At 41.2% G+C, this 23396-nt stretch overlaps 1 protein-coding gene across 5 annotated transcripts in view; it reads right to left on the bottom strand.

Annotated features, from left to right (window-relative positions):
- The window catches only part of SERGEF (secretion regulating guanine nucleotide exchange factor), a 101324-nt gene that overhangs the window by 15928 nt on the left and 62000 nt on the right, over nucleotides 1-23396 (bottom strand). Inside the window, exon 11 of one of the 5 annotated variants that reach the window (XM_083426376.1) lies at nucleotides 23150-23257. The exons of the other annotated variants lie outside the window; for them this stretch is intronic. Within the exon in view, the coding sequence (XP_083282502.1) occupies nucleotides 23150-23257 (108 nt within the window). The remainder of the gene's footprint in view (nucleotides 1-23149; nucleotides 23258-23396) is intronic. 5 annotated transcript variants of the gene reach the window in all.

The following is a 23396-nucleotide window of genomic DNA, read 5'->3' as shown; positions in this document are numbered from 1 at the left end:
CATTCAAATCCCTGATGACATGAGCCCCATAGCACTATCAGGACCAGGTTTGGCTTGTCAGGCAAGGGTGCAAGAGGAGGATGAAGAAACAGAAGGAGGGCACAAATTGTGAGACTGCCTCTTTCCGTCCTGACTTCAGCCACTTTGGAAGGAAGAAAAGAGATGCCACCTCCCATCTTCTTGCAGGGCAGAGAGCCCCAGTAGAGGCTCAAAGGAGCAGCTGAGTTGAGAGGCAGAACAGAAGGTGGCAGCAACTGAACAGGAATCCAAAAAAGAGGCCACAGTCTTGTCACCTAGAACCAGGTACCGCCTTTATAGATGGGAGAAGACCTACCCATCCCAATGGAGTGCACTTTTGCAATCCAAACATTCTTGCAAGTCATGCCTCACATTTAAGGATGTGGAAACTTGTTGGGACATCTTCATGGCTTCCTTCAAGCTTTGAGCCTCTTGTCCTGCTCTTGAACTCTTGAAATCTGACTCCTGCACTTGTACCATTATTTGCCTGGGTGAAGTCGTATTTCTTACTTACAAGACGTTCTTTCTTCTTGTGTGTTTTGGGGTAGGAACTAGGTCACCTACATGGAAGAAGCTTTCTTGCTTACATGAATGGTAAAAATCACTCATGGGTTACTGTTTGTCTGTGTTCTCTCTAGATATATGTGTGGGTGTGCGTATAAGAAAAAAATATGAGGTGTTGGTACTTCTATATTGTGCCCTGGGTACTAGCAGAAAATGGCTGCCATTGGTAGCAAAAACTAAATTTGTTTTAATTCCAGCTGTTATAACCTGGATCAGAACACTGTGACTAACTGAACATTTGGCCACAACTTAGTGATTTATTCACTTTACTACATGATAAAACATAATTATAAATTAAAGCCTCTGGAGGGATGCAAACGCATCAAAAATCAGTTCCTTGTTGCAAACATAGAACACAGCTGACGCAAGAAACAACTGCAGTCCTAACAACATATATTTAGAAAAAGTATCATTGAAATATGTGCTTAGGATGGGCTGTAAATCATGTAAAGTACAAGATGAGGGGTCATTTTAAAATGAAATGGAAAGCAATATGGAAAATGTCTGAAAGCAATAATCACTAAACAGAAATAACTTAATTTGGTGAAATTACGCTAAGTGATATCCAACATTACTTAAGTCTACTCTGAGTGTAATAAATGTTGACTATCTCCAAAATGGTTAGGCGTAATCTACATTTTCCATTAAAAATGAGAGGGACATAAATCACATCATCCAGGAAATGCTATCATAATTAATCAGATCCTTAATGGGTTAACAAAAGGCCTGGCATTTGAAAATATTATTCTGAATTCTGTTCACAATAAAAGAGCCAGGAGAAGAAAAGGCTTCTTTTGCAGAAGACATACATACTGCGAGGAATATCTGGCAAACAAAACTGTGTTGTACAAATGTATGTGTACTATGTTCCTGTAATGCAGACAACTCTATATTTAGACTTGCCAAGGTGAGTCAAACTCATTCCCAAAGGAAAATACTGCATGCAATGGAAGTAAAACGAAACATGAAAAGTGAAAATGACAGCAAGCAATCTGTCAAGCGAGACATTAGATGAAACCTGCTGAAGACTGGCCTTGTAAATATGCACATTTCCCAGTTAAAGGAAGCCAAGGCTGTATGTATGAGTGTGTGTAAAATTTCTACACTGCCCTTCATCCAAAGATCACAGGGCTGCTGCCAAAACCTAGAGTTCTAGCTGTCCTCTTTCATTCTGGACAGCCTGGTTATTACCAATGCAGCCCAGGATGGTGCCCTCATTTCCTCTATGGTAAACTGAATGGCTCAGACGTGGGGAGGTTCTGAGGTGACTGGCAGGTAGTGTTTCTTTGTTTGTGTGTTTTAATAAATGGGCAAGCAGAGCTGTTGCACTGTGCAGATTGAAGGCCCAAATGTTTATTGGAACTTATGGAATATGATGACTTAACACTGCCTTCTGCTTCCAGGGACAATTAAGAAAATAGGGTGTCATTATGGGCACCCTATTTTAATACGTTTGTGCTTATTTGTGTAGGAAGATAAGCAAGTTCTAAGGCAAACAGCTATACTGTAATTTATATGCTTCAGTTTTGAGTTAGGACTTCAGAAAATATGGAAGATAAAAGACACATCTCTTGACTGTAAAATTAGTTGTATGTTTTCTTGTTTGGGATGCTAAACACTTATGAAGAAAAGTCCTCAAAAAGGAAAGGGGGGGGTGAAACAGCTGCAATTCTGTGTCCATAAATCAAAAGAGGAAATTTTATACACAGAGGATTTGAAACAGGAATGGGATTAAACCAGGGAGCAGATGATGGAAACTTCTGCAGTTTAGAAATAAGCAAAGAGTAGCTGCCAGCCACACAGTGGTATTCAAGCTATGCTGTGATCAGCACTTGAAAGAGGTCATCAGCCAACAGGAAACATGCTCTAAAATTATAGCTAAGAGCCTGAGATGCTCTGGCACCTTAACATATTGTACTAACATGACCCTGACTGGGCACTTACTTCTGAAAAGTTGCCACCCATTGCCAAGCAGATGTTTGTTTGCTTCGAGCAAAATTATTAGCTGTTCCATATTTATGCCATCCTGTTTGGAGGAGTGGAAGAGGTGCTGAATCGGGAAGATTTAATTTCACATCCTTTCTTGGCTATGAAGTTCACTGCGTACAAATGGGAAGTACGCGGCCACTCGGAAATTTAACTCATAATGGGCTGGATCCAGGTGGGCCATTCAATGACCAGACGCGCTTCTATTCATGGAACACACAGAGATCTGTTCGGGGCTCCCTCCCTACTGGAAGAAATGGTAGGTGGTCTTGTCTTCCCTAGTTCCTTGTTCCTCCTGCAGGCCTGCCCCCACCCAGAAGCACACACTGCTGCTCCAGAGGCCCCAACCCTCGTAAGCACCTTTTCCGAGGCGACTTTGGATTCAGTCCAGTGTTTCTGTCATAGTTTCAATGCGAGGGCTTTCGTGGCTCTCCAGGTAATGGCCGTAATCACAAGCCTATCAAATAATTAAGGGTATAATTTTTACAGGAGCACCATACTCCAAGCCGCTCAACTGAATTCCTGCATTCAGATCAGAGGAGGACATTAGCTAATGCCCTTTGCATTTAACTGTATCCATTTTCCTCCCTAATTTAAAAGTATATCTGGGTGTAAAATCTCAGAATGAGATAATTACTGCTCTTGGCCTTTGATTTGGAGAGAATTAGGACATGCATTCATATGCCCTGTCTATTTCTAAGTTTATGATGGATTTTTCACCCAGAAAAAAATTCTTTAAAAGGCTAAATTAATAGATGCAAAAAGCATTCACTGTTTTTAGCAGGAGTCCTTGCAGAGACAGAATATGTGAAATGCCTGTGAAAGTTACTCCATTTCTTTAACTGCAGTTCTACCCTTTCCTCCATCCCTCTATTTAAAAGAGTACATTCGTAGATAGTTTTAATCACCCGGCAACACAATCCTGAGCATTATTTGAATGCCATGACTCGGTGCTGGTTTTGGCCACTGAAGATCACGATCCAGCTCATTCAGCACTGCCATATAACAGAATAATTTCAGGTGGCATTTCACAGCCTACCACAAACATAGAAGGATTCAACAGCTCATCTACTTCAACTCTTTTTCTAAAACAGACTAGCTAAGAACTAAATCATCTGTGATAGGTGCTTGTTCAATTTCTCCCGCCCCTTGACTTTCCAAAGATTTCCATGGCTTCCCCTGTCAGCTCATTCCATTGCTGGGCTGCTCCTAAAAAGTTGTTCAGGCTGTTTAACCTAAATCTTGTAGAAGTCATGGAGGTGGGAGGAATACATGAAAGCACAAATCAGTGACATCCATGGGAACTTGGAAAGCTGAGTGTTTGTTGTGATGTGTACGTTTTGTTCAGCGTTACAGAATATTTCTCAATATCCAATGTGTGATCACATATAAATTGAACCTAATTTAGAACTCTTTGATGAACAGAGATATCACCTATATCCATGAATTGTAGGTGGCTAATAGAATGGGCCTTTTGCCTCACCTTTCCCAAAGTTTGATTCATTCACTTTTTATTGTTTTGTTTTTTACTTCACCTAAAGGAATCATAGGAAAGAAAACCCCTTTGCTTAAATACTGGAACTTGCAACCATAGATCTGGAAGCACAAGAAGCTTTAATATTAAACAGTAGGGGTTTGTGTGGGCCCCAAGATTCACCTTATATCTGTAGCTCTGCTTTAAAAAACCCCAACTGTTCTTGATTCTGAGTTGCTCTATGCTATCTGCCTGCTTCAATCCATAATTCAGGTTTCAGGTTTTTCTGCTCCCTCTCACCCAGATTAATACAACTCCAAGGCTTCAATCCATCTTAATCTGTCCTGATTATTGCATGTTCTAGATGCATAAATCCCACTAAGGTTCAATTGAGCTTATTCCTAGGTTAGTGTGCACAGGGGACTGATTCTTAAGGAATTAATTTGAGGCCACTAGGCAGTGGGAAGCTGCAGAAAGCAGAGCAATCTATTTTCACATTTTAAATGATTTTATTTATTTATTTACTATTTCTGTTTTACAGGTAAAATCATAAGGAAAAGCATGCAGTATTTTTCCTAAGCGCTTGGTTAAAAATAAAATAAAGCCTACTCTCACATTCTGCCATTACAGCAGAATCACTGCGATAATTAACAGGATTTCTAAAATGCTACAGAACCATTTTAATTTCATTAATAATGTATTGGTCTTGACATTATTTGATTTTATAGCCCTCTTCCATCAAATAAAAGAGCAACCTTCTAATCCGTACAGCAAGCTTGGCTAAATATCCACTGAATGGACACCTTTCCTTCAGCAGGTTCAGAGTCAGCCGACTGAGGAGAGGCCAAGAAGAGAAAAGGGTTATTAGTCTCAAACTCTGCTTATGGGCTTCCTGATGCACCTGGCTGCCATTGTAGGAAGAAGGCTACTAGACAAGATGAACCTTTGGCCTGATGCAGTTTGGTCACTCTTTTATTCAGAGGGACTCTCCCCCCACCCCCAAACCTTTGCTTATTTCTGGTTTGTTGAATGTGATTCTAGTAGCCTCATGACTCCAAGAACCCATGCAAGCTTTGAGCGTCCTGGAAGACAGTACTTTCAAGAAATGTTTGGGTTTTAAACCATCACAGGAAATGTTGACTCCCATGACAAAAGCTTGACAGGACATCCCGGTATCGGCATGAGCAGGCTTGCTAATAATGTTGTTCTTTTCTCTTTAGGATTAATTTTGATGCAGTATGGAAATCTAACCTGAGCCAATTCTCCAGGCTTTCTCAAGAAGAGAAATGCCAACATCCAGTGCCAACTAAATAATGAGAGGTCATATTAATACCTTCCCTCCCGATTTTCACTCTCCAAAGAAACCTAGGGAGGAGATCTCCTGCAGGGATCTATAAGCCTGTCTCTAATATACCTAGTGCAACTGGGATTCTTGAATCCGCCTATTAATCAAAATGCTGTTTCTCTGCACAGCAGGTTCAATAGCCTGGGCTGAACCTTTATGCCAACTCTAAAATCTAGAAATTACACCATACTTTTCTTCAGACAAGAGTATCAAAATAAGGAAAAGATTTTATGTGTACCACACTTTTCAACATATCATGCCCACATTATACAGCAGAGCCCTGTATAAAACCCTTATTTAGAAAGGTCCCAAATTACGTTTATATTTTGGTGTTCCCCATTGTTCCATATGCCTTTCAAGGGAGACATTTCTAAGGTTTACTGTGCAGTTTCTAAAATCATAGACAGAACTTACAATTGCAGATGCCAATATTTCCTGACTGTGAAAAAAATATTAGGATACTTCATGAAAAAATATACATATAGTACCTGGATAACTGAAGCCAGTCACAGGTCTGGACGGCAAATATAGGAGCAAACCCAAAATTCTCAAGTAATCACCAGTTTAGGATTGAATCATTCAATGGAGAGCTAGAAGGCAGAAACTATCTGCTTGGCCATTCTATCTTTAACAATGCTTTCCACCCATTTTCCTGGAATAGATGTTAAGCTAGCCTACCTGTAATTTCCAGGAAACCCCACCTTTAGAAAAAACTGGTATTACATCAACCACTTTCCAGTCCTCATGTATGGAGGGTGATCTTAGGGACAAGTTAGACGACCAGTAATCTCATATTTGAGCCCTGTCAGGTGCCCTTTCATACCCAACTACTGTGTTTGTTGATTTTTATGTTGTCAATAAGGTTTAGAACTTGTGTGTCACCACTATTTATCTAAGCTCCTCGCTTGTTTGTGGAAGTTAGTTCAGGCCCTGGGATCTGCCTCATGTCTTTTGTTGTGAAGACAGGTGCAAAGAATTCATTCAGCTTCTCTGCAATCTCCTCATTCTCCCTTAGCACTTTTAACTCCCTTGTCATCCAAATGCCTCCCTAGCTGGTCTTCTGCTACTAATGTATTTAAAGATCTGGTTGTTGTTGGTCTTCAGGTTTTTAGCAACGTGCTCCTCAAATTCTTTTTTAGCATCCCTTATTGTCTCCTTGCTTCTTCTTTTTTTGCCGAAGTTTGTATTCCTTTTTGTCTTTTGGACAAGACTTTCATTTTTTTTAGGCAGCCTTCTTGCCTCTAATAGCTTTACTTTGCTTGTTAACCACACTGTCATTGTCTTGGCCCTGGAGGTACATTCCTTGATCTGTGACATATCTTCTAGCTGAGCTTCTAATATTTTAGTTTTAGACAACTCCCAAGCATTTTTGAGAGATTTGACCCTCTTGACTTTCAAAGCCACAAATATGATGATGATGATGATGCACAATGTCATTGGTGTTCAGAGCGTTTTACAGTTTATATAACTCTGTTATATCTAGATCTATAGCACATAAAGGTAAATGTAAAGGTACCCCTGACCGTGCTAACAGTCCAAATGTTGGCCAAGGGGACGGGTTACAAAGAAAATAAGAAAGAGAGAGAAGCAAAAGTAACAGGAGACAATTATAAGTAAGTATAGATACATATTTAGGTTTAATTTCGGTTGGGGGTAAGAATTAGGGTCTTAAGTCAAAGGCATCAAGGAAAAAGTGGGATATGAGAAGTAATATGAAGGGAAGGAAGACGAGGTGGAACCATGCAAATATTTCAAGAAGTTCCAGGCATAGGGGTAAGCAAGAGACATTGTTTCATTCTGTCCTTTATGCAACTGTCCTCTGTAGCAAAAAAAAATAATCCACAAATGGTTTCCCCTCATTAACTTTGGAACTCATTTTCAGAGATCTTAATAGTAATAGCACTCCATAATCAATCATAGCAACAGAGTAGACTTGAATATTTGAATCATCTTTTTTATCCATCCTTATGCTCTGATGTTCTCATTTAATTTTTTTTTAAATACAGGTGGATAGATATAGATATGGATTTAAAGAAAAGGGATATGCATATCAGCTGCAGTCAAGAACCTGACCTCAGGCACATCTAAATATAATGAGTAAAGCCTGCTTCAGAGATTGCTTTACAATCTATTTCACCTTGTTCCTCTTCCCCTTGAAAATGGGTGCAGAGGTCACACAGGTATTCCAACTCTAAATGCAGAATTATGTCACAATCACACTGTATTTCCTCAGTATTCAAGTATTCGGTGAGTTTTATGGGTTTCTGCCCCCACTGAAAAATTAATATGGGAGACAAAGCTGAAATACAACTGTGTTCTGAAAGTGCTCACCGAAATGCATTCTGATATCATTCTCCACCCACCCCAGCAAATTAAAATTATAATATAACATAGCTTCCAATATCAATTATCAGATAACAAGGCACATACAAGAAAATAACACATAACCATATGAAAACACGGAGCTGGAAATCAATCAAATACCTGTAAATCAGATCAGCAATATGAAACACCCCATCCAAATCCCAGTCACCTAATTCAACCAAGTGTATTGTGTGCGTTACTTCTTCCAGTTAAGCAATAATTGTCTTTAATTATCATTTTGGGAGATTCCGTTTTCATTCCAGAGCTGAGAGAACACATGTGAAATGTCCAGTTTTTGCCTACAGTCCATTAAAGGGTGTCAGACCATGAAGAAATCCAGTGGCTTTGCTTTCCCTTTGGCCAGTTTCATATCAGTTTTTCTGCCATGGCAACAATCCAGATTCTATGAAGCCATGCTTCAAGCGTCAAAGTTTCTGCTAATTTCCAGCTTTTAGCTATCCATTGCCTAGCTGTCAAGAATAAAAATGATACTAGTGAACACAGTAGGTTCTCATTTTCCTACTCCCAGATGTTAAGGATTGCCAGCTGCGGGGAGAAGAGTACTGCAATTTCTTTAAAAATCAAAGCTCAGTAAGATATTATTTTAGGGTAACTCTAATGCATATGTATATATGACCTTCTTACTCCACATATTCTTCAGAAATTGTATCCCTCCAAACCAAAAATATATGCCAATGATTGGCACATGCCCTTTCTGATATCTAATATCTAACTGTCCCCTTCATAAACACTGGTGGCAACTGAGCTGAAATTCAAGATTTATATATAGACCTTTTGGTCTGATTGCAACATGATGTATGGCTTTAAGACTGTGCTAAGTATTCTGCATTCCTGTCCCTCTCCCCGATGAAAATTGGTTCAGAGGTCAAGAGGATATATTACCTCAACACAGAGAACGGGGTCTTGACCTGAACATACATATCAAACTTCATTCCAATAATTCAATATTCAATTGCACTGATACAAACAAGCAACACCAACCAAATCTAAATCACATTCGTAGTCTGAGTTTGAATATGGAAGATAAATGTAGGAGATAAACATTTAGGAAATAGAGTGATTCTGTCCAGATTGGTCCTTGCTGCTTACATTGTCCATCAGTTGTATTTGGGAAATGTCCTCATTCTCTGGCAAACACCTTACAGCAATGCACCTAGCAGTGAGATTCATCAAAAGAGACACTAATTTGTTGGTGATGTTCTATCCTGAGATGCATCAAAGCCCACAGGATGAACCATAGGCAATGTGAATTTTACAAGCCCTGTCACGAGAGCCAGTGCATAATATAATTCCATTGCTTGTGACAGGAATGCTCTCATCCCCTCTAATCCCAAACGGCACCACCCTGAATACAGAGTTATGGGTTGGTAGAAATGGCCATTCTGGTAACGGTGGTTGAATGAGTGCAAAAATGGAAACATCAGCATGCCCATAAAAAAATAAAAGGAGACACTACAAGGCTTTCACAAAACGCAAAAAAACAAAAGGCTACACAACAAGGATATAGTTACAAGGCTCTCTTAATATACAAGCAGGCCTCCAGAGACACATTTGTAATTCATAAATCACGGGTCTTTAACGCCAGAAAGGATCAATTTTCTTCCCTGTCTGAGGGGGAAAAACATCTTATTATGCATTTTAGATTTCTATCTGCTGAGTGCACCATTTTTTTCTGTGAGGCAAGCAAGGACAGAGAAACACCCAGAGCAGTTTAGCTCTGGATGCTAAACTCCTATATCTTTAATTCGTTAGGGAATTAAGCACATTAATTGGGTCTGGTGTAACCAGGCCCTAAGAAACTTCCTGAATGCCAATGTTAAGTAGCTCTTGACCATGCAGACCCCACTGCTATTATAGGAAAGACAGTAGAGCCACCAATGAGGGACACATTAGAGCTGGGAGCCCAAGAATACCATTGCCTTAGTGCCTAATTCCTGCTCTCCTGTTACCAAAGGACTAAAGCAGTCAAGCTGCCAAGGAGGAAAGGGCATTCTGTCCATTTTCAATCTTCCCAACAGTGGAACCTTTTCACTATGAATCCCACACTATAAAATATAACACAACTACATTTTATTATATACGAAGATACTTCCACGGGGGAAAATGAGCAGAGGCAAATACCTTCAACAGGGACAGTACCACTTTGGGGGCAAATCACACCTGAGCCTGCAAAAATGCCCTGCGATTTTTATTTTCAATTTTAGGGGAAATGGTTTGTAAAGGGTTTTCGGCGGCGGGGTTATGCACATACAGTGGTACCTCAGGTTACATACGCTTCAGGTTACATATGCTTCAGGTTACAGACTCCGCTAACCCAGAAACAGTGCTTCAGGTTAAGAACTTTGCTTCAGGATGAGAACAGAAAACGTGCTCCAACGGCGCGGCAGCAGCAGGAGGCCCCATTAGCTAAAGTGGTGCTTCAGGTTAAAAACAGTTTCAGGTTAAGTACGGACCTCCGGAACAAATTAAGTACTTAACCTGAGGTACCACTGTATATGCAGAGTACACAGCAGTTTATTGTGTCTATGGGGGAGGGGGTAAAGCCCAGAGAAAGACGACTCTTTAGTTATAGCTGTAAATTTGTGAATGAAAACTCCACTCCCTTGCATAGGCAGGCAAAGATGGACCACAGAAATGCTTGTGGTTTTAGTTTTGCACTACAACCCTAAGGCATCAGAAGTCAGGGGGTGGGTAAGAGGAGAGCATTCCTGCTGGAGCTTTTCATTACATGGATAATGAATGTGTGTGTTAGCACATGTTAGCAGGAGAGTAGGCTGCTCTTGTATGGGTGCACTGAGCTGATCATGATTTGTCATGAATTCACAGTGCATATGATGAGTTAGAAGGGACAGGCTTGTAGGGTGGAAAGTGAGATGACTATATTTATAGTAAACCAAGCTTGCAGTTTGCTTTTATCAAACCAGGCAAAGAGCTCTTCGAGGTGGAGATCTTTTTAGTGCTGCAAGAAAACAACATTTATACAAGTGTTGAGACACAAAAGGGGAGAGTAATTAAAATACAGGGTTGAAATGATAAAAAGCACATTTGTGCACAACTCACCTGCCTACCGCAGCACACATCATATCTATAAAGGTGGTGAGTTCAAGGGTGCAATTGATACTAGCCAAATCACATGCCTGAACTCCCTAGGATAGAGTAGCTAGCATGTTTTTAAACAGACCAGTCCATTGACCTGGATGGTAGGATTGTGTCAGATGTATTAAGTCTCCTGTACTTTGAAAACTAGCTTGATAGTGACTTGTAGCAAAGTTCTGAGTGTTAAATTATTTGGCAGATATAAGCTGACTCATGATTCAAGCCGTGTTAAGACAATTCTGTTCCTCCAGATTCCTCTTTCCTAAAATAGGGTTCCAGGAGCAAATGACATTTTAAAATGTGTTAGATGATTGTCAAAAATTAGCTGGCTATCATTGGTTTCAATTCTGTATGCAGTTGCCCTGATGTCCAGCCAATTTCCTTGCATCTAGTGCAATTGTAACACTGTGCAGAAAACGTAAATGCAAATCAAACACATTAAGTCGTTTCAAAGCTAATTCCAAGTGCCAGCGACCAAAACTTAATATCATAGTCCTCACTGTTAAGTGATTCATCTGTGTTCCAAAATACTGTTCCTTGTGTCTATCTGCCTTGATTAACTGCTTGAAAAGTACATTTATAGGCCAGGAAGGAGAGAGATGGGAGCCCTGTTATAGGGCAAAACAGTGACAACACAGATTTTCAGACAGCCTGCTCAATCTTGTCAGTTTCAAAGCAGTCTCTTACAAGCTCATCTTTACAATATGATGATGACCCAAGCCTTTTATACCATCTGCCTCTCACACTGCTCAAAACGAGTCTTTAACCAATGTGTAAGATATATGAGTTATATTAGATTTTAAAAAACAGGCTTCTATATACAGTAATGAAATTTCTCACATGCTGTAAAAAAGAAACTAGCCTTCATGGTCCAAAGATGATGAAGGAAACATAGCAAACCAACCAGTGCAATGAGAATCAAGACCTGCCTGCTATGTGCATTGCACACATTTTTAAATGGTGCTTCACATAGCTTAAAAAAAAATGCTGCAACATCAACCAGGATTATATTGTTTTTACTTTTCATGAAAACCCAAAACAAGCATTTACCTAGCTTCTGCGTTGTTCCAAGTTTGAGAATGAAACCACAGTGCTTTCCCAATGATGATTTCACAATGAAAAATTCAAACATTGATCACGTGATGATACTTAATCTGGTTTCTCCACTTCGGAGCTGCCTTGCTAAAAGAGGAAACAAGCCCCTTGAGAGGAGGGGGAAGACTGCTCATTTATCAGTCTGTACTACCGTGCATCCCCTGACCTATTTTATTACTAAAAATAGCCCTTCTTAGGTCACTACTGCAAATTGAATTCTGCTGCTTCATTGCCCACTGCAGTCTCACTGAGCTGCCCGCACACACAGCATTAAGAAGGTTAACCCATCTGTTGCCATCTGCGTCTGGTCCTTCAGGAAAGGTGAGAAATTTGAAGCACATTACCTGATATACTTGGTTTGGGTGTGCACGCGCATTTAAAATATTTGTGAAATTGTGGGCTGCGTGTGATGTGCTTGTTGGAGATTCCTGCTTTATTTCATTTTCACCCCACATTTTAAATTAAAGGATTGTCAAAGCAGTGTGCGCAATTTAACAAAATACAATAAAATGACTAGTCTAAGACCACTGAAATAACTGATTTCAGTCAAAACAAAACAACACACAGTGTAAAATAACAGGAAAAGGTTTTGAAGTGTCCCTAACAGCAATTAACCAGGCCCTATGAAGTCACTACAACAGAAAAATGTCCCTCCAAGCCCCTTAAAAACCAAGACAACAGTAGACTTTGAAAACTCAAATTGGCAGAGGAATTCCATGATGAAGGGACCACTACTGAGTAGCACGGAGCTCAGGCATCCTCAAAAAGTTGGTTTTAAGACTCTAAGGAGCTGCAATCAAGCCCATGAAAATTCCTGGAGGACAAGGGGAAGGATGCGAGCTGGGAAAGAGGAGGAAACTGTTAACATCAAGCCATTCGCTGTCACTTCATCAGTCCAAATCCCTCTTGGAAAAATCATGTTGTCCTTCCAGGCTGGGGAGAGCAGAAATGGAAACCCCTGCAGCCTGGAAGCTGAGATTGTCCACATTGCCCTTCCCATCCTGCAGCACCATCTTTGAACATTTTGAGGTGCCATAGAGTCTTCAGACAACAACTCCTAAATGGACATGCTCAGAGAATCTCCTTGGGCTCCGTTGAAGGTGGTACACAATCTGGGCAACAGCCTCAAAAGAAACCACCTGGAGAAAGTTCATAGTCTTTGCTGAAATGTTGTAGTAGAGTCCCTAGAGTACCCATGGATATCTATGGCTAGAAGAAGCTGCCCAGTTTCTTTCAGAAAAAAGAAAGCATGTCATCAAAAAGGGGGGGGGCAAATCAGGCCACGGATTTGCATAAAATTTGTATGTACTGATTTATGTACAAACAATTTTGTATGTACAAAATTGTACATACAATCTATGGATATCAGGCAAGCACTGCCAATGAGGTGCTTTTATGTTGTAAGCCAGCAGATGAAGGGTGGTATACACATTATTACTATTATTATTATTATTATTTAAAAAATCCATCCAGTAACACCTTAGAGACCAACTAAGTTTGTTATTGGTATGAGCTTTCATGTGCATGCACACTTCTTCAGATATCAATAACAAACTCATACCAATAACAAACTTAGTTGGTCTCTAAGGTGTTACTGGAAGGATTTTTTAAATTTTGTTTCGACTACGGCAGATGAACACGGCTACCTACCTATTACTATTATTATTATTATTATTATTATTATTAGTGTTCAGGGGAGGCAGTACAATCCTATGCATGTCTCCTCAGAAGAAAACCCTATTCAGTTCAACAGGGCTTATTCCCAGGTAAATGAGTATAGGATTGCAGCCTTAAAATAGAGGGAATTCTAAACGTCTAAGGGAAATTACATTCACCTGAGTATTGTGAGCTGAGCAAATTCACTTTTCAAAGTAGTTAATTACTAATTTCAGAAATATCACAAGGGAAGATCTCTCTATGGAATTGCGGTGGGAATTGTAGGTACATTTCCAGGTCTGACGTAAACCACTGTGGATCTCCCTGATTCTCTTAGCAATGTGTCGAAAAGCAAGCCATTTTAAGAATCATTGTGTCAAGGAAATGTTATTAAATGGAGTACCAAAACTTTTTTTTTTTTTTGGATACTTAATTGTCAATCAGACACTGCAAAAACTAGCAGGAATTTTCCAGAAACAGCCTTCTAAAAAGTTGATATTTTCATGCAGCTGCCATATTCAATGTTACATATTTGCATTATAGCAGCATTCATTGGCCAATCACAATGGGGCACTACTCTATACCTTTCCTGAAGAGATTACTATGTGAAAGACAAGATAACAACAGGTGAGTAGAAAAAAGCAGTACAACTCCACATATGAGATCAAACAAGAAATAACAAAGAGAACCAGCCTGAAGATGGTTCACATATGGGAATGATGGATTTGCAGTACAATTTTCTTTCCAATGACTAGTACAGAAACAGTACTAGTTTCTGTTGGCAACCCAATGGAACACACACACATCTGGAAAAACCCACCAGCTCTTATTTGTGTACATTTTTCCACTTCTGTTCTTAAAATGACTGTGGGATCAAATTGTTCATTAATTGTGAAAACAGCTGGAAAAGTACAAGTGTAAGTTAAACCAGTCACTGACCTTTGTTTCAAGGTCCTCATGAAGCCGGAATGCCCATGGCATGAAAACCACACAATAAATCTACCATTACACATCAAACCTGTGCAAATGCCTTTAAATGGTCTTCATATTAGTATGAAAGAATATTTTAACCTTCAGCTAAGTTTCACTTGGCAGATGATTAATATCTGGATTCACCCAAAGTGACCCTGGGCTGCAAAGTCAAAAGGTGTTGAGGGGGGGCAGATATTGCTTAATGTAAGAATAAGGTCACTTAAGACTTCAGTGGTGTTGTTTATTTTGCAAATAAAAAATTAAAAAAAATGGTGGATGTCTTAAGGGGAAATGAGCAATCTGCTCTTCTTGATTTTAGGCCAGCAATATACTGAGTGCCTTGCCATGTGGAAGGTAGCTCAGGTCACCATGTGTCAGCTGTGTTCTTCACAGCTTGTACATTAAGCTTTGTGGTTTATGGAGACAGGAATCCAACTGTGAGAAGGTACTGCTTTATCAGGAAAACATTACGAAGTCTTTTCAGAGAAAAAGAAGTTAAGATTAAGGATCTCAGACGCTTCAACACCACTTTCTACTGCCTTCTGGGGTATCACCAAGTGTTGCCCACATAATTGTAGGTTTGGGGGGTTTTTAAGCATAGTGGAATAACTAACATCCCAGCAACAGAAATAGAAAGGCCTAGCAAAATTGCTACCTGTGGATCAGCAATTTACAGGTACTCCCATTTCCCAAGGTATGTATGATTATGTCTGTCTTTCATAAATATGTTTAAAAGCATTCTTTTGAACAGCACAAGGCCTGAACAGGAAGCACTTAATAACTCTGTAGCCATCTGGGTTATGAAACAGCCCACTCTACTAAGCCATAACTAAATTGTCTGTTAAAACCAATTAAGATAAAAGCTCTTTGAATATCTCAATGGCTGTGATTTTCTGTTAAGTCAAAAATAAGATTTCTCCCCCATCCTTCTCCTGGAATACAGCAGCCTTACCTTACATGCCACAAGTGACCAACATCCCCTGAATGATGATAAATAATAATAATAATAATAATAATAATAATAATAATAATAATAATTTATTATTTATACCCCGCCCATCTGGCTGGGTTTCCCCAGCCACTCTGGGCGGCTTCCAAAAGAATATTAAAATACTGTGATACATCAAACATTAAAAGCTTCCCTGAACAGGGCTGCCTTCAGATATCTTCTAAAAGTCTGGTAGTTGTTATTCTCTTTGACATCTGGTGGGAGGGCGTTCCACAGGGAGGGCGCCACTACCGAGAAGGCCATCTGCCTGGTTCCCTGTAACTTGGCTTCTCGCAGTGAGGGAACCGCCAGAAGGCTCTCGGTGCTGGACCTCAGTGTCCGGGTAGAGCGATGGGGGTGGAAACGCTCCTTCAGGTATACTGGACCGAGGCCGTTTAGGGCTTTAAAGGTCAGCACCAACACTTTGAATTGTGCTTGGAAACGTACTGAGAGCCAATGTAGGTCTTTCAAGACCGGTGTTATATGGTCTCGGCGGCTGCTCCCAGTCACCAGCCTGGCTGCTGCATTCTGGATTAGTTGTAGTTTCCGGGTCACCTTCAAAGGTAGCCCCACGTAGAGCGCATTGCAGTAGTCCAAGCGGGAGATAACCAGAGCATGCACCACTCTGGTGAGGCAGTCCGCGGGCAGATAGGGTCTCAGCCTACGTACCAGATGGAGCTGGTACACAGCTGCCCTGGACACGGATTTAACCTGTGCCTCCATGGACAGCTGTGAGTCCAAAATGACTCCCAGGCTGCGCACCTGGTCCTTCAGGGGCACAGTTACCCCATTCAGGACCAGGGAATCCTCCACACCTGCCCGCCTCCTGTCCCCCAGAAACAGTACTTCTGTCTTGTCAGGATTCAATCTCAATCTGTTTGCCGCCATCCATCCTCCATCCGCCTCCAGACACTCACACAGGACCATCACCGCCTTCACTGGTTCTGATTTGAAAGAGAGGTAGAGCCGGTTTTAACATCTGAAACATAGCAGCATGGATCCAGACTAATCTTGACAAAAGATACTGAGTTACAAATGAATACAAAATGCCAACAAACAAGTTAAACCAGAGGCCTCACTTTGCTTAACCAATAGGGAAGGCTAGTTATTGTGAATCCCCTCAGGGGAAAATAATCTTCACACCCCCCCCCCAAATATATAATTAACAAACTTTGTGAAAAACTGGTGCCCACAGTCCACAGCTTCTACATCTCTATTCTCTATCCTGACCATTTTAAATTCTGGCCAATCCTCAGAGAACAACAGTCTTACCTCATGTGCCACAAGTGACCAACATCCCCTTTAATATTGGGTAGGTTGAATAAGCTGGTTCTTGAATTGCTTTTATTATGTACTTTGTGGTTTTATTCTGTATATTATGCTATGAACCGCCCTGAGATCTTCAGATGAAGGGCGGTATAATAATAATAATGCATAAAATCTTTCCCGTGGCTGCTTCAGACTTTTACTTATGAGTAATACATGCCAGTTCAAAAGATTTATGTGATCCTCTTTCCTCTTATTTTAAAAAAGACTACATTTCTGAAACAACACAGTAGCAATAATAATAATAATTTTATCATTTATACCCACCCAGCCACTCTTAGCCACTAATTAAGACATTAACTACTGATCTGACCAAATCTGAAGATTCCCGTCCCTCCATATAAATGCATATTCCTCTTAGAACTGTCATCCTTAGATTCAGAAGTGTCATAGAAGGGACACATTTTCAGCTGCAGCACTCTCAGGATCCTTGAAAGCTACTGGACAGTATTTTAAGCATCCGATTGATTGTATACTTTGCTAACAGTAAGGCCACTTCACCACTCCTCTTTTAAAAATGCCAACTTTTGATATTGTGCTAAGTAAGACACAAATGCAGTTTCACACAAAAACTCCTCTCATGGAGCAATCCAAACCCTCAATCTACCCAGTTCTGCTTCTCCAGCTTCCATCACTGGGGAATCCCCATTACTGATAGCGAAGCTCTACTGGAAAGGAGTGCCCCATTGTACCCATCCAAATGGTGGGTGGAAGCAGTGCCGGATTTACGTATAAGCTAAGCAAGCTATAGCTTGGGGCCCCACTCTCTTGGGGGCCCCAAAAAAATTAAAGGGGGGGACTGGATGTACATTTCCAAAATATAAGATAACAAAAAAAAATAAAACCTACATACAGCAACAGTGTTTTGTGTTGTGTGGGCTCCTATGATGTAAATAATGCTAGCTTTTTGTTACGTGCAAATGGCTTTAGATACCTATTAGGTCCATAAATTACCATATAGGTAAAGGTAAAGGTACCCCTGCCCGTTCGGGCCAGTCTTGCCAGACTCTAGGGTTGTGCGCTCATCTCACTCTATAGGCCTGGAGCCAACGCTGTCCGCAGACACTTCCGGGTCACGTGGCCAGCGTGACAAGCTGCATCTGGCGAGCCAGCGCAGCACACGGAACGCCGTTTACCTTCCCGCTGGTAAGCGGTCCCTATTTATCTACTTGCACCCGGAGGTGCTTTCGAACTGCTAGGTTGGCAGGCGCTGGGACCGAACGACGGGAGCGCACCCCGCCGTGGGGATTCGAACCGCCAACCATGCGATCGGCAAGTCCTAGGCGCTGAGGTTTTACCCACAGCGCCACCCGCGTCCCTAAAATTACCATATAGCATATATTATATATAAAAAATAGCGACAATTTGTTGTTGACAAAGCACAGCTGGATATATAAAGGGCCCCATTACCTTCAGTAGCTTAGGGCCTCATCAAACCTAAATCCAGCCCTGGGTGGAAGCTACCACCATCAATAGCCAGCAGAAAACCCCAAAACAGAGCACGACTGTGTGCAAAGCAAGACTCTGTGTATGGATCCTGTGCAGACCGTGCTGCCATCACACGACGAAAACTGCTCCCACTTGAGAGTTGGTGGTATCATTCCATCAAGTTCTGCCACGGCTGGCCAGGAATTAGGATTCCAGCCTTAATACTGAATGGAGTAGCATTGCATATTTTACCCCACTGCTTTGAGCAACAGTCCAGTCACTTCTGGCATTTACAAAATAAATGTATAGGTCACTGAAAAGCGCCCTTTTACCACTTGGATCAAGATACTTGGGGAGTTGTGGCAATGTAAGCAATTCAATTTCCCTTGAGATGACGTGACAGATGAGTTGTCCTGCTGGGTTTGACAGATTGCCATATCTGGAAGAAGCTTTCCTCCAGGTAAGACTAGCAGGGACTGCAGCAGTTGCTTTTCCACTGCAGCATGGAGACTTGAGAGCTATCTCAAGCTAGCCAACACTTATATTGCATTCCAGGTACTTTTCTGTTTTTCTTTGAAAAACAGAACCACAGCCCAGGTTTTGTAACCATTTGTAACCCCTTTCATTCCTTCTATTTTTATCATACTTTGTTGTTCCGAACAAACTCAGTAATGATTACAGTGAACTGGAGCGTACTGTAGGTTCAAAGGCCTTACTTATCCACAGGCCACTGATTCTTTTGTATATACCAGCCTAGAGAATCCCATATATACTTCCACTCCTTTGGACTTCTGTTGACTTCAGACTTTTGAATGTCAGAGCAAAGAGCAGAATACAGCATTTCCATTTTCAAATAAATACTTCCTAAGAGAAACTTGGTGCAATGTCCTGGGCACACCCAGCCCGATGAGGACAAGTATTTGGAAGTTTATTTCTTTACTGGCAAAGCACTTGGCTACATCAGCTCCGAAGGTGCAAAAGTTGTACACACCACCCCTGCTAACCAGCTGCCTAGGTGATCTACCTCTACAGTCCTGCGCTCAGTGGCGAAGCTACCTGCTCCGGCACCAGGAGTGGCGTACATCTGGGGGTGTGGCTGGCGTATGCCCCAGGGGGTGTGGCATGCCACCCACAGGGGCGTGGCACATGTCGGGGGGTGCACAGCAAGTGGCGAGCATCCCGGGGCAGGCGTGATGTCACCCCCCAAAGATGGCACCTGAGGCGACCGCCCCCCCCACCAGTCCCTGTGCTCTGACACAGTCAGTTGGGGAAACAGTATGACCATGCCCCTTTCAGCTTACTTAAACCCCTTTGTCTGACACAGTACATGCAAGCACCCTATAACTCCTGAGTGGCAGCTCCAGTTGCTCCTATCACTTTAAGCGCGCGCGCCCCCCCCCCTTGTGTGTAGAGACAGTGGAGGGGTGGACAGGAGAGATTCCAGAGGCATAGCTATCTCTGGGACTGATGCAGCGTCTTCTGTCTCTAAGACTCCCTGCAACTCTTCTCCCGTCTCCTCCGCCCCTACCCATTTCAGGCTGCCTGGTCTTTTCTCCTTGACTGCCCTCGGCCACCAACTCGGCACCTGCCTCACGGGTGGCACAGAAGCCCACAAATTGCTGGCCCCTTCCCCTGGATCTTTCTCCTGCTCCCCTGCCTGAACATCCCCTGCTCCTCCTCAGACTCCTGCCTGTCCCTGACATGCAGTCTGTGAAAAGACTTTTATTTTTAGAGCATTATAATCCAGCTGAATTTTCTGTGCCAAATTGTAATGACAGAAGTAGGAGACCAAAGGAGGATGCGGAGAGGCTCATAAAAACCTAATTCTCTGATGGGAAAATCAAAGTGATGTTAATTAACATCAGAGTTACCCTCTGGAATAAAATAATAATTGGGACACAAAAAGGAACACTTAATGTTCGAAGAAACCAGCGAATATAAAATGAAAGACCAATTACAGCATGTGAGGGTCCAATTAGGTTTTTGTTTTGTTTTTTCAGAAGGGTAGCAATGTTAGTTGCAGGGGGGGCAAAGTCTTGTGGTATCCTAAAGATTAATTCTTTTGTCAACTAGAGTCCTCTTCGTCAGATACATGAAGTGTTATCCTGAGTTAGTAGGTAGTGAGCATCTGCTTTAGAGAAAAGTTCCCAAACGGAAGTCTGTGGACCACCAGTGGTCCATGAGATCCACTCATGTGATCCACGGTTTACCTGTAGATGAAAACTGAAGTAGATATTCATATTAATTCTTAACTGTACTTTTATTACTTTTTGATTTCTTCTCTTACTTCACTAGATGAGCCCGAGTTCTATGCAGGTATGCACTGCCAGGTGATTACATTTGCAGGTAGGCAAATGTAATTTAGAAGCTTGTGCAATTAGGATTTTAAATGGCATGGGGAGCCACTACACATAGAGCAGGCTCCCACCTGAAGAGTTTCCTCTCCATGAAGATCAATGAGGCCAGAGCCAGTGATTGCAGCTCTTCATCACATGATTCATCACATGATTGTAATTAGGTGAGGGAAGTATGCAAATAAGTCTCTAGTTTTATAATAGGGGGAGAAAAAACTATCCATCTTCTCCACACTACACCTAATTATATAAACCTCCATCAAATAATCTACTTGGTTCAGGATGGGGGTGGGTTAGGGAGAAGTGTTACATAATAGGCCAACGCACAAAAAGCTTAATCAGTCATGTTCCAGCTCCTCAGCAACTTCCATCAAAAGCTGGAAAACTGAACTGACGTCTGAGTGACACTAAGACCATCATTCCACTCACAAATGACAGGCACCACAAGATTTTGCTACAGGGGGAAAGCACATTGGTACATCTGTCTCATCTGTCTCTTATAACTAGCTGGTAATGGTATCCCGTCGCTGTCAAAACACTGACAAATAGGGTGTGGTAGTGATGAGGAACCAGAGGGCACTGGACATTTTTGAACGCAAGCTTGTCAGCTGCATGTTGCTGGCTTATTTTATCACGGCTTATATCCACAAAGATATACTTGTGGGTATCTGGTCTGTGATGGCTAACTGAGAAAACTCTCCAAAGAAGGTACAAGTTGTGGCACTTAATATTCCCTGCCCTCATCTGAAAGGAGGCTGGGGCATTTTGCTGGACACAGAATTTCTGCTGAGTCAATGCCTGCCCATTGTCAGAACTGTAAAGCACTTATCTTATTTTTTATTTTTTTAAAAAGGTAAATAATGACAGGCAGCTATTTTAACTTCCCCTAAAATTTTCTACCACAAAGCAAAACTGGCACAGGATGTCATGCTTACACCAACACCTACATATATATCTTTACCCAACACTCCTGGGATCCCTTCTCCTACTACTGTAGAGGTTTTATATTCTTGGTCTGGGGGTGGTGGAAAGAACTATATTTTGAAAAGTGTTGAAGGAGCATGAGCTCAAAAAAGTTTATTCCGAGAGGATAGGTGATATGAGTAGAGCAGAAAGATAAAGATGTTAATCTTTAGACTATATTAAATAACGGGAATAAATTAAAGTGTGTACTTTCCATTGAGTTATATAAATAGAGATTTAGCAAAGGAGCACATTCTTGTTTCCTATTCCCCCTGCAGTATAAACTACTATGTAACAATTTTATTGGCTGGTAATATAGAGGATTGTCTATCTGATACATTTTTGCAAGGTGTAATGAGTTTAAAATAGCTAAATCAAGCAGATTTTTTAGAGTTCTGAAAAAAATCAGAAAATTAAATATTGGCATTTAATAGATAATAGATAGATAATTCTCTTGGCAGCTGGGAAATTACATTACAGAAATGGAAAACAAAATATTTTTAAAAAATATATAGATGGTTGGAAAACTGCCCGAAATAGGCAAAAACCACAACTCATTAAAATGAATGCATTGAAATCAGTTCATTTTATATTTCTGCGTATTTCATAAACATATAAGCAAATATGCATCTTATATAAAGTCATGTCCTAAGAGGGAAAGCCCAGTGCAACAGGCAAATAATATTAGGACCAAATTGGGGGGGGGGGGGACTCACCTTAACAAAAACAATCTTAAGGCAATGACAGGTGAAATTTCCCTGCACAAACATACTCACGTAAGGAAAAAGTGTGCCCATGCACACTGCTTCTTTGTTTTACCAAGTGTGTATATGTTTCGAAGCCACAGTACCCATCAGATTTCATAGATGTGCATATGTAGCAATAGAGAAAACCAAATTTCACTTATGAAAATATACACAGGTTGTATAAGCATATCATATGTAAAGTAGCGGTCAACTAAGTATAGTGAGAATTAAGTAGGGTGGTACATGGTTATAAGGGTCCTATTAGAACTGTCTCAGCCCTATAATGACAGCCACTTAATGAAAGTTAGTAAGATGCAAAATGAGACATAGTCCCCTGCAATTTTGTGAAAGTTATATAGCACAAAACTATTGATGGCTCCTAAGCGTGATGACTATTTTCTACCCTCCACTGTTGGAGGCAGTATGTTTCTGAATACCAGTTTCTGGAAACTGGGGGAGGGGAGAGTGTTGTTGCACTCATGTCCTGCTTGCAGGCTTCCCACCACCATCTGGCTGGCCACTGAAAGAACAGGATGCTGGGGCTAGATAGTTGTTCAATCTGATCTGAGCAGTCTCTTAAGTTCTTATTCTATCATCTTTCAAAAACCTACAGAACGAGGCAAAGATTTATGACTCACAGAACAGCCCCAAAGCCCTGAATAGATTGCCTATCATAACCCCTTATTAGGTTCCCGCGAACTCCATTCTCTGGGTCTGAGTCACTGGACAGACCTGTGTCCTTCACTCTCTCACCTCTAAGGGACAGGCCCATTTCCCGTAGCCAAAGATCCCGTGGTAATATAGCTTCCAACACCAGCAAACAGCAATGTGATGGGAAGAGGACAGCATGTTCCAAGCATCCTGAAAGACTCATTAAATAAGTGTCTCTGACTTAACCTATATAAAACTTCAGATTAAATTATTCTGATGGTCTGCTCCCAGGCTTATTCTATGATTCACTGAAATGCACAGATTTGTACTGCTGGTGGTTGCTGTATTA

The sequence above is a fragment of the Podarcis tiliguerta genome, assembly GCF_965153285.1.
Source record: "Podarcis tiliguerta genome assembly, chromosome: 1".
In the NCBI taxonomy this organism is placed as follows: domain Eukaryota; kingdom Metazoa; phylum Chordata; class Lepidosauria; order Squamata; family Lacertidae; genus Podarcis; species Podarcis tiliguerta.
Note: the sequence above shows the minus strand (reverse complement) of the source record. Positions and strands in the feature narration are given on the sequence as shown.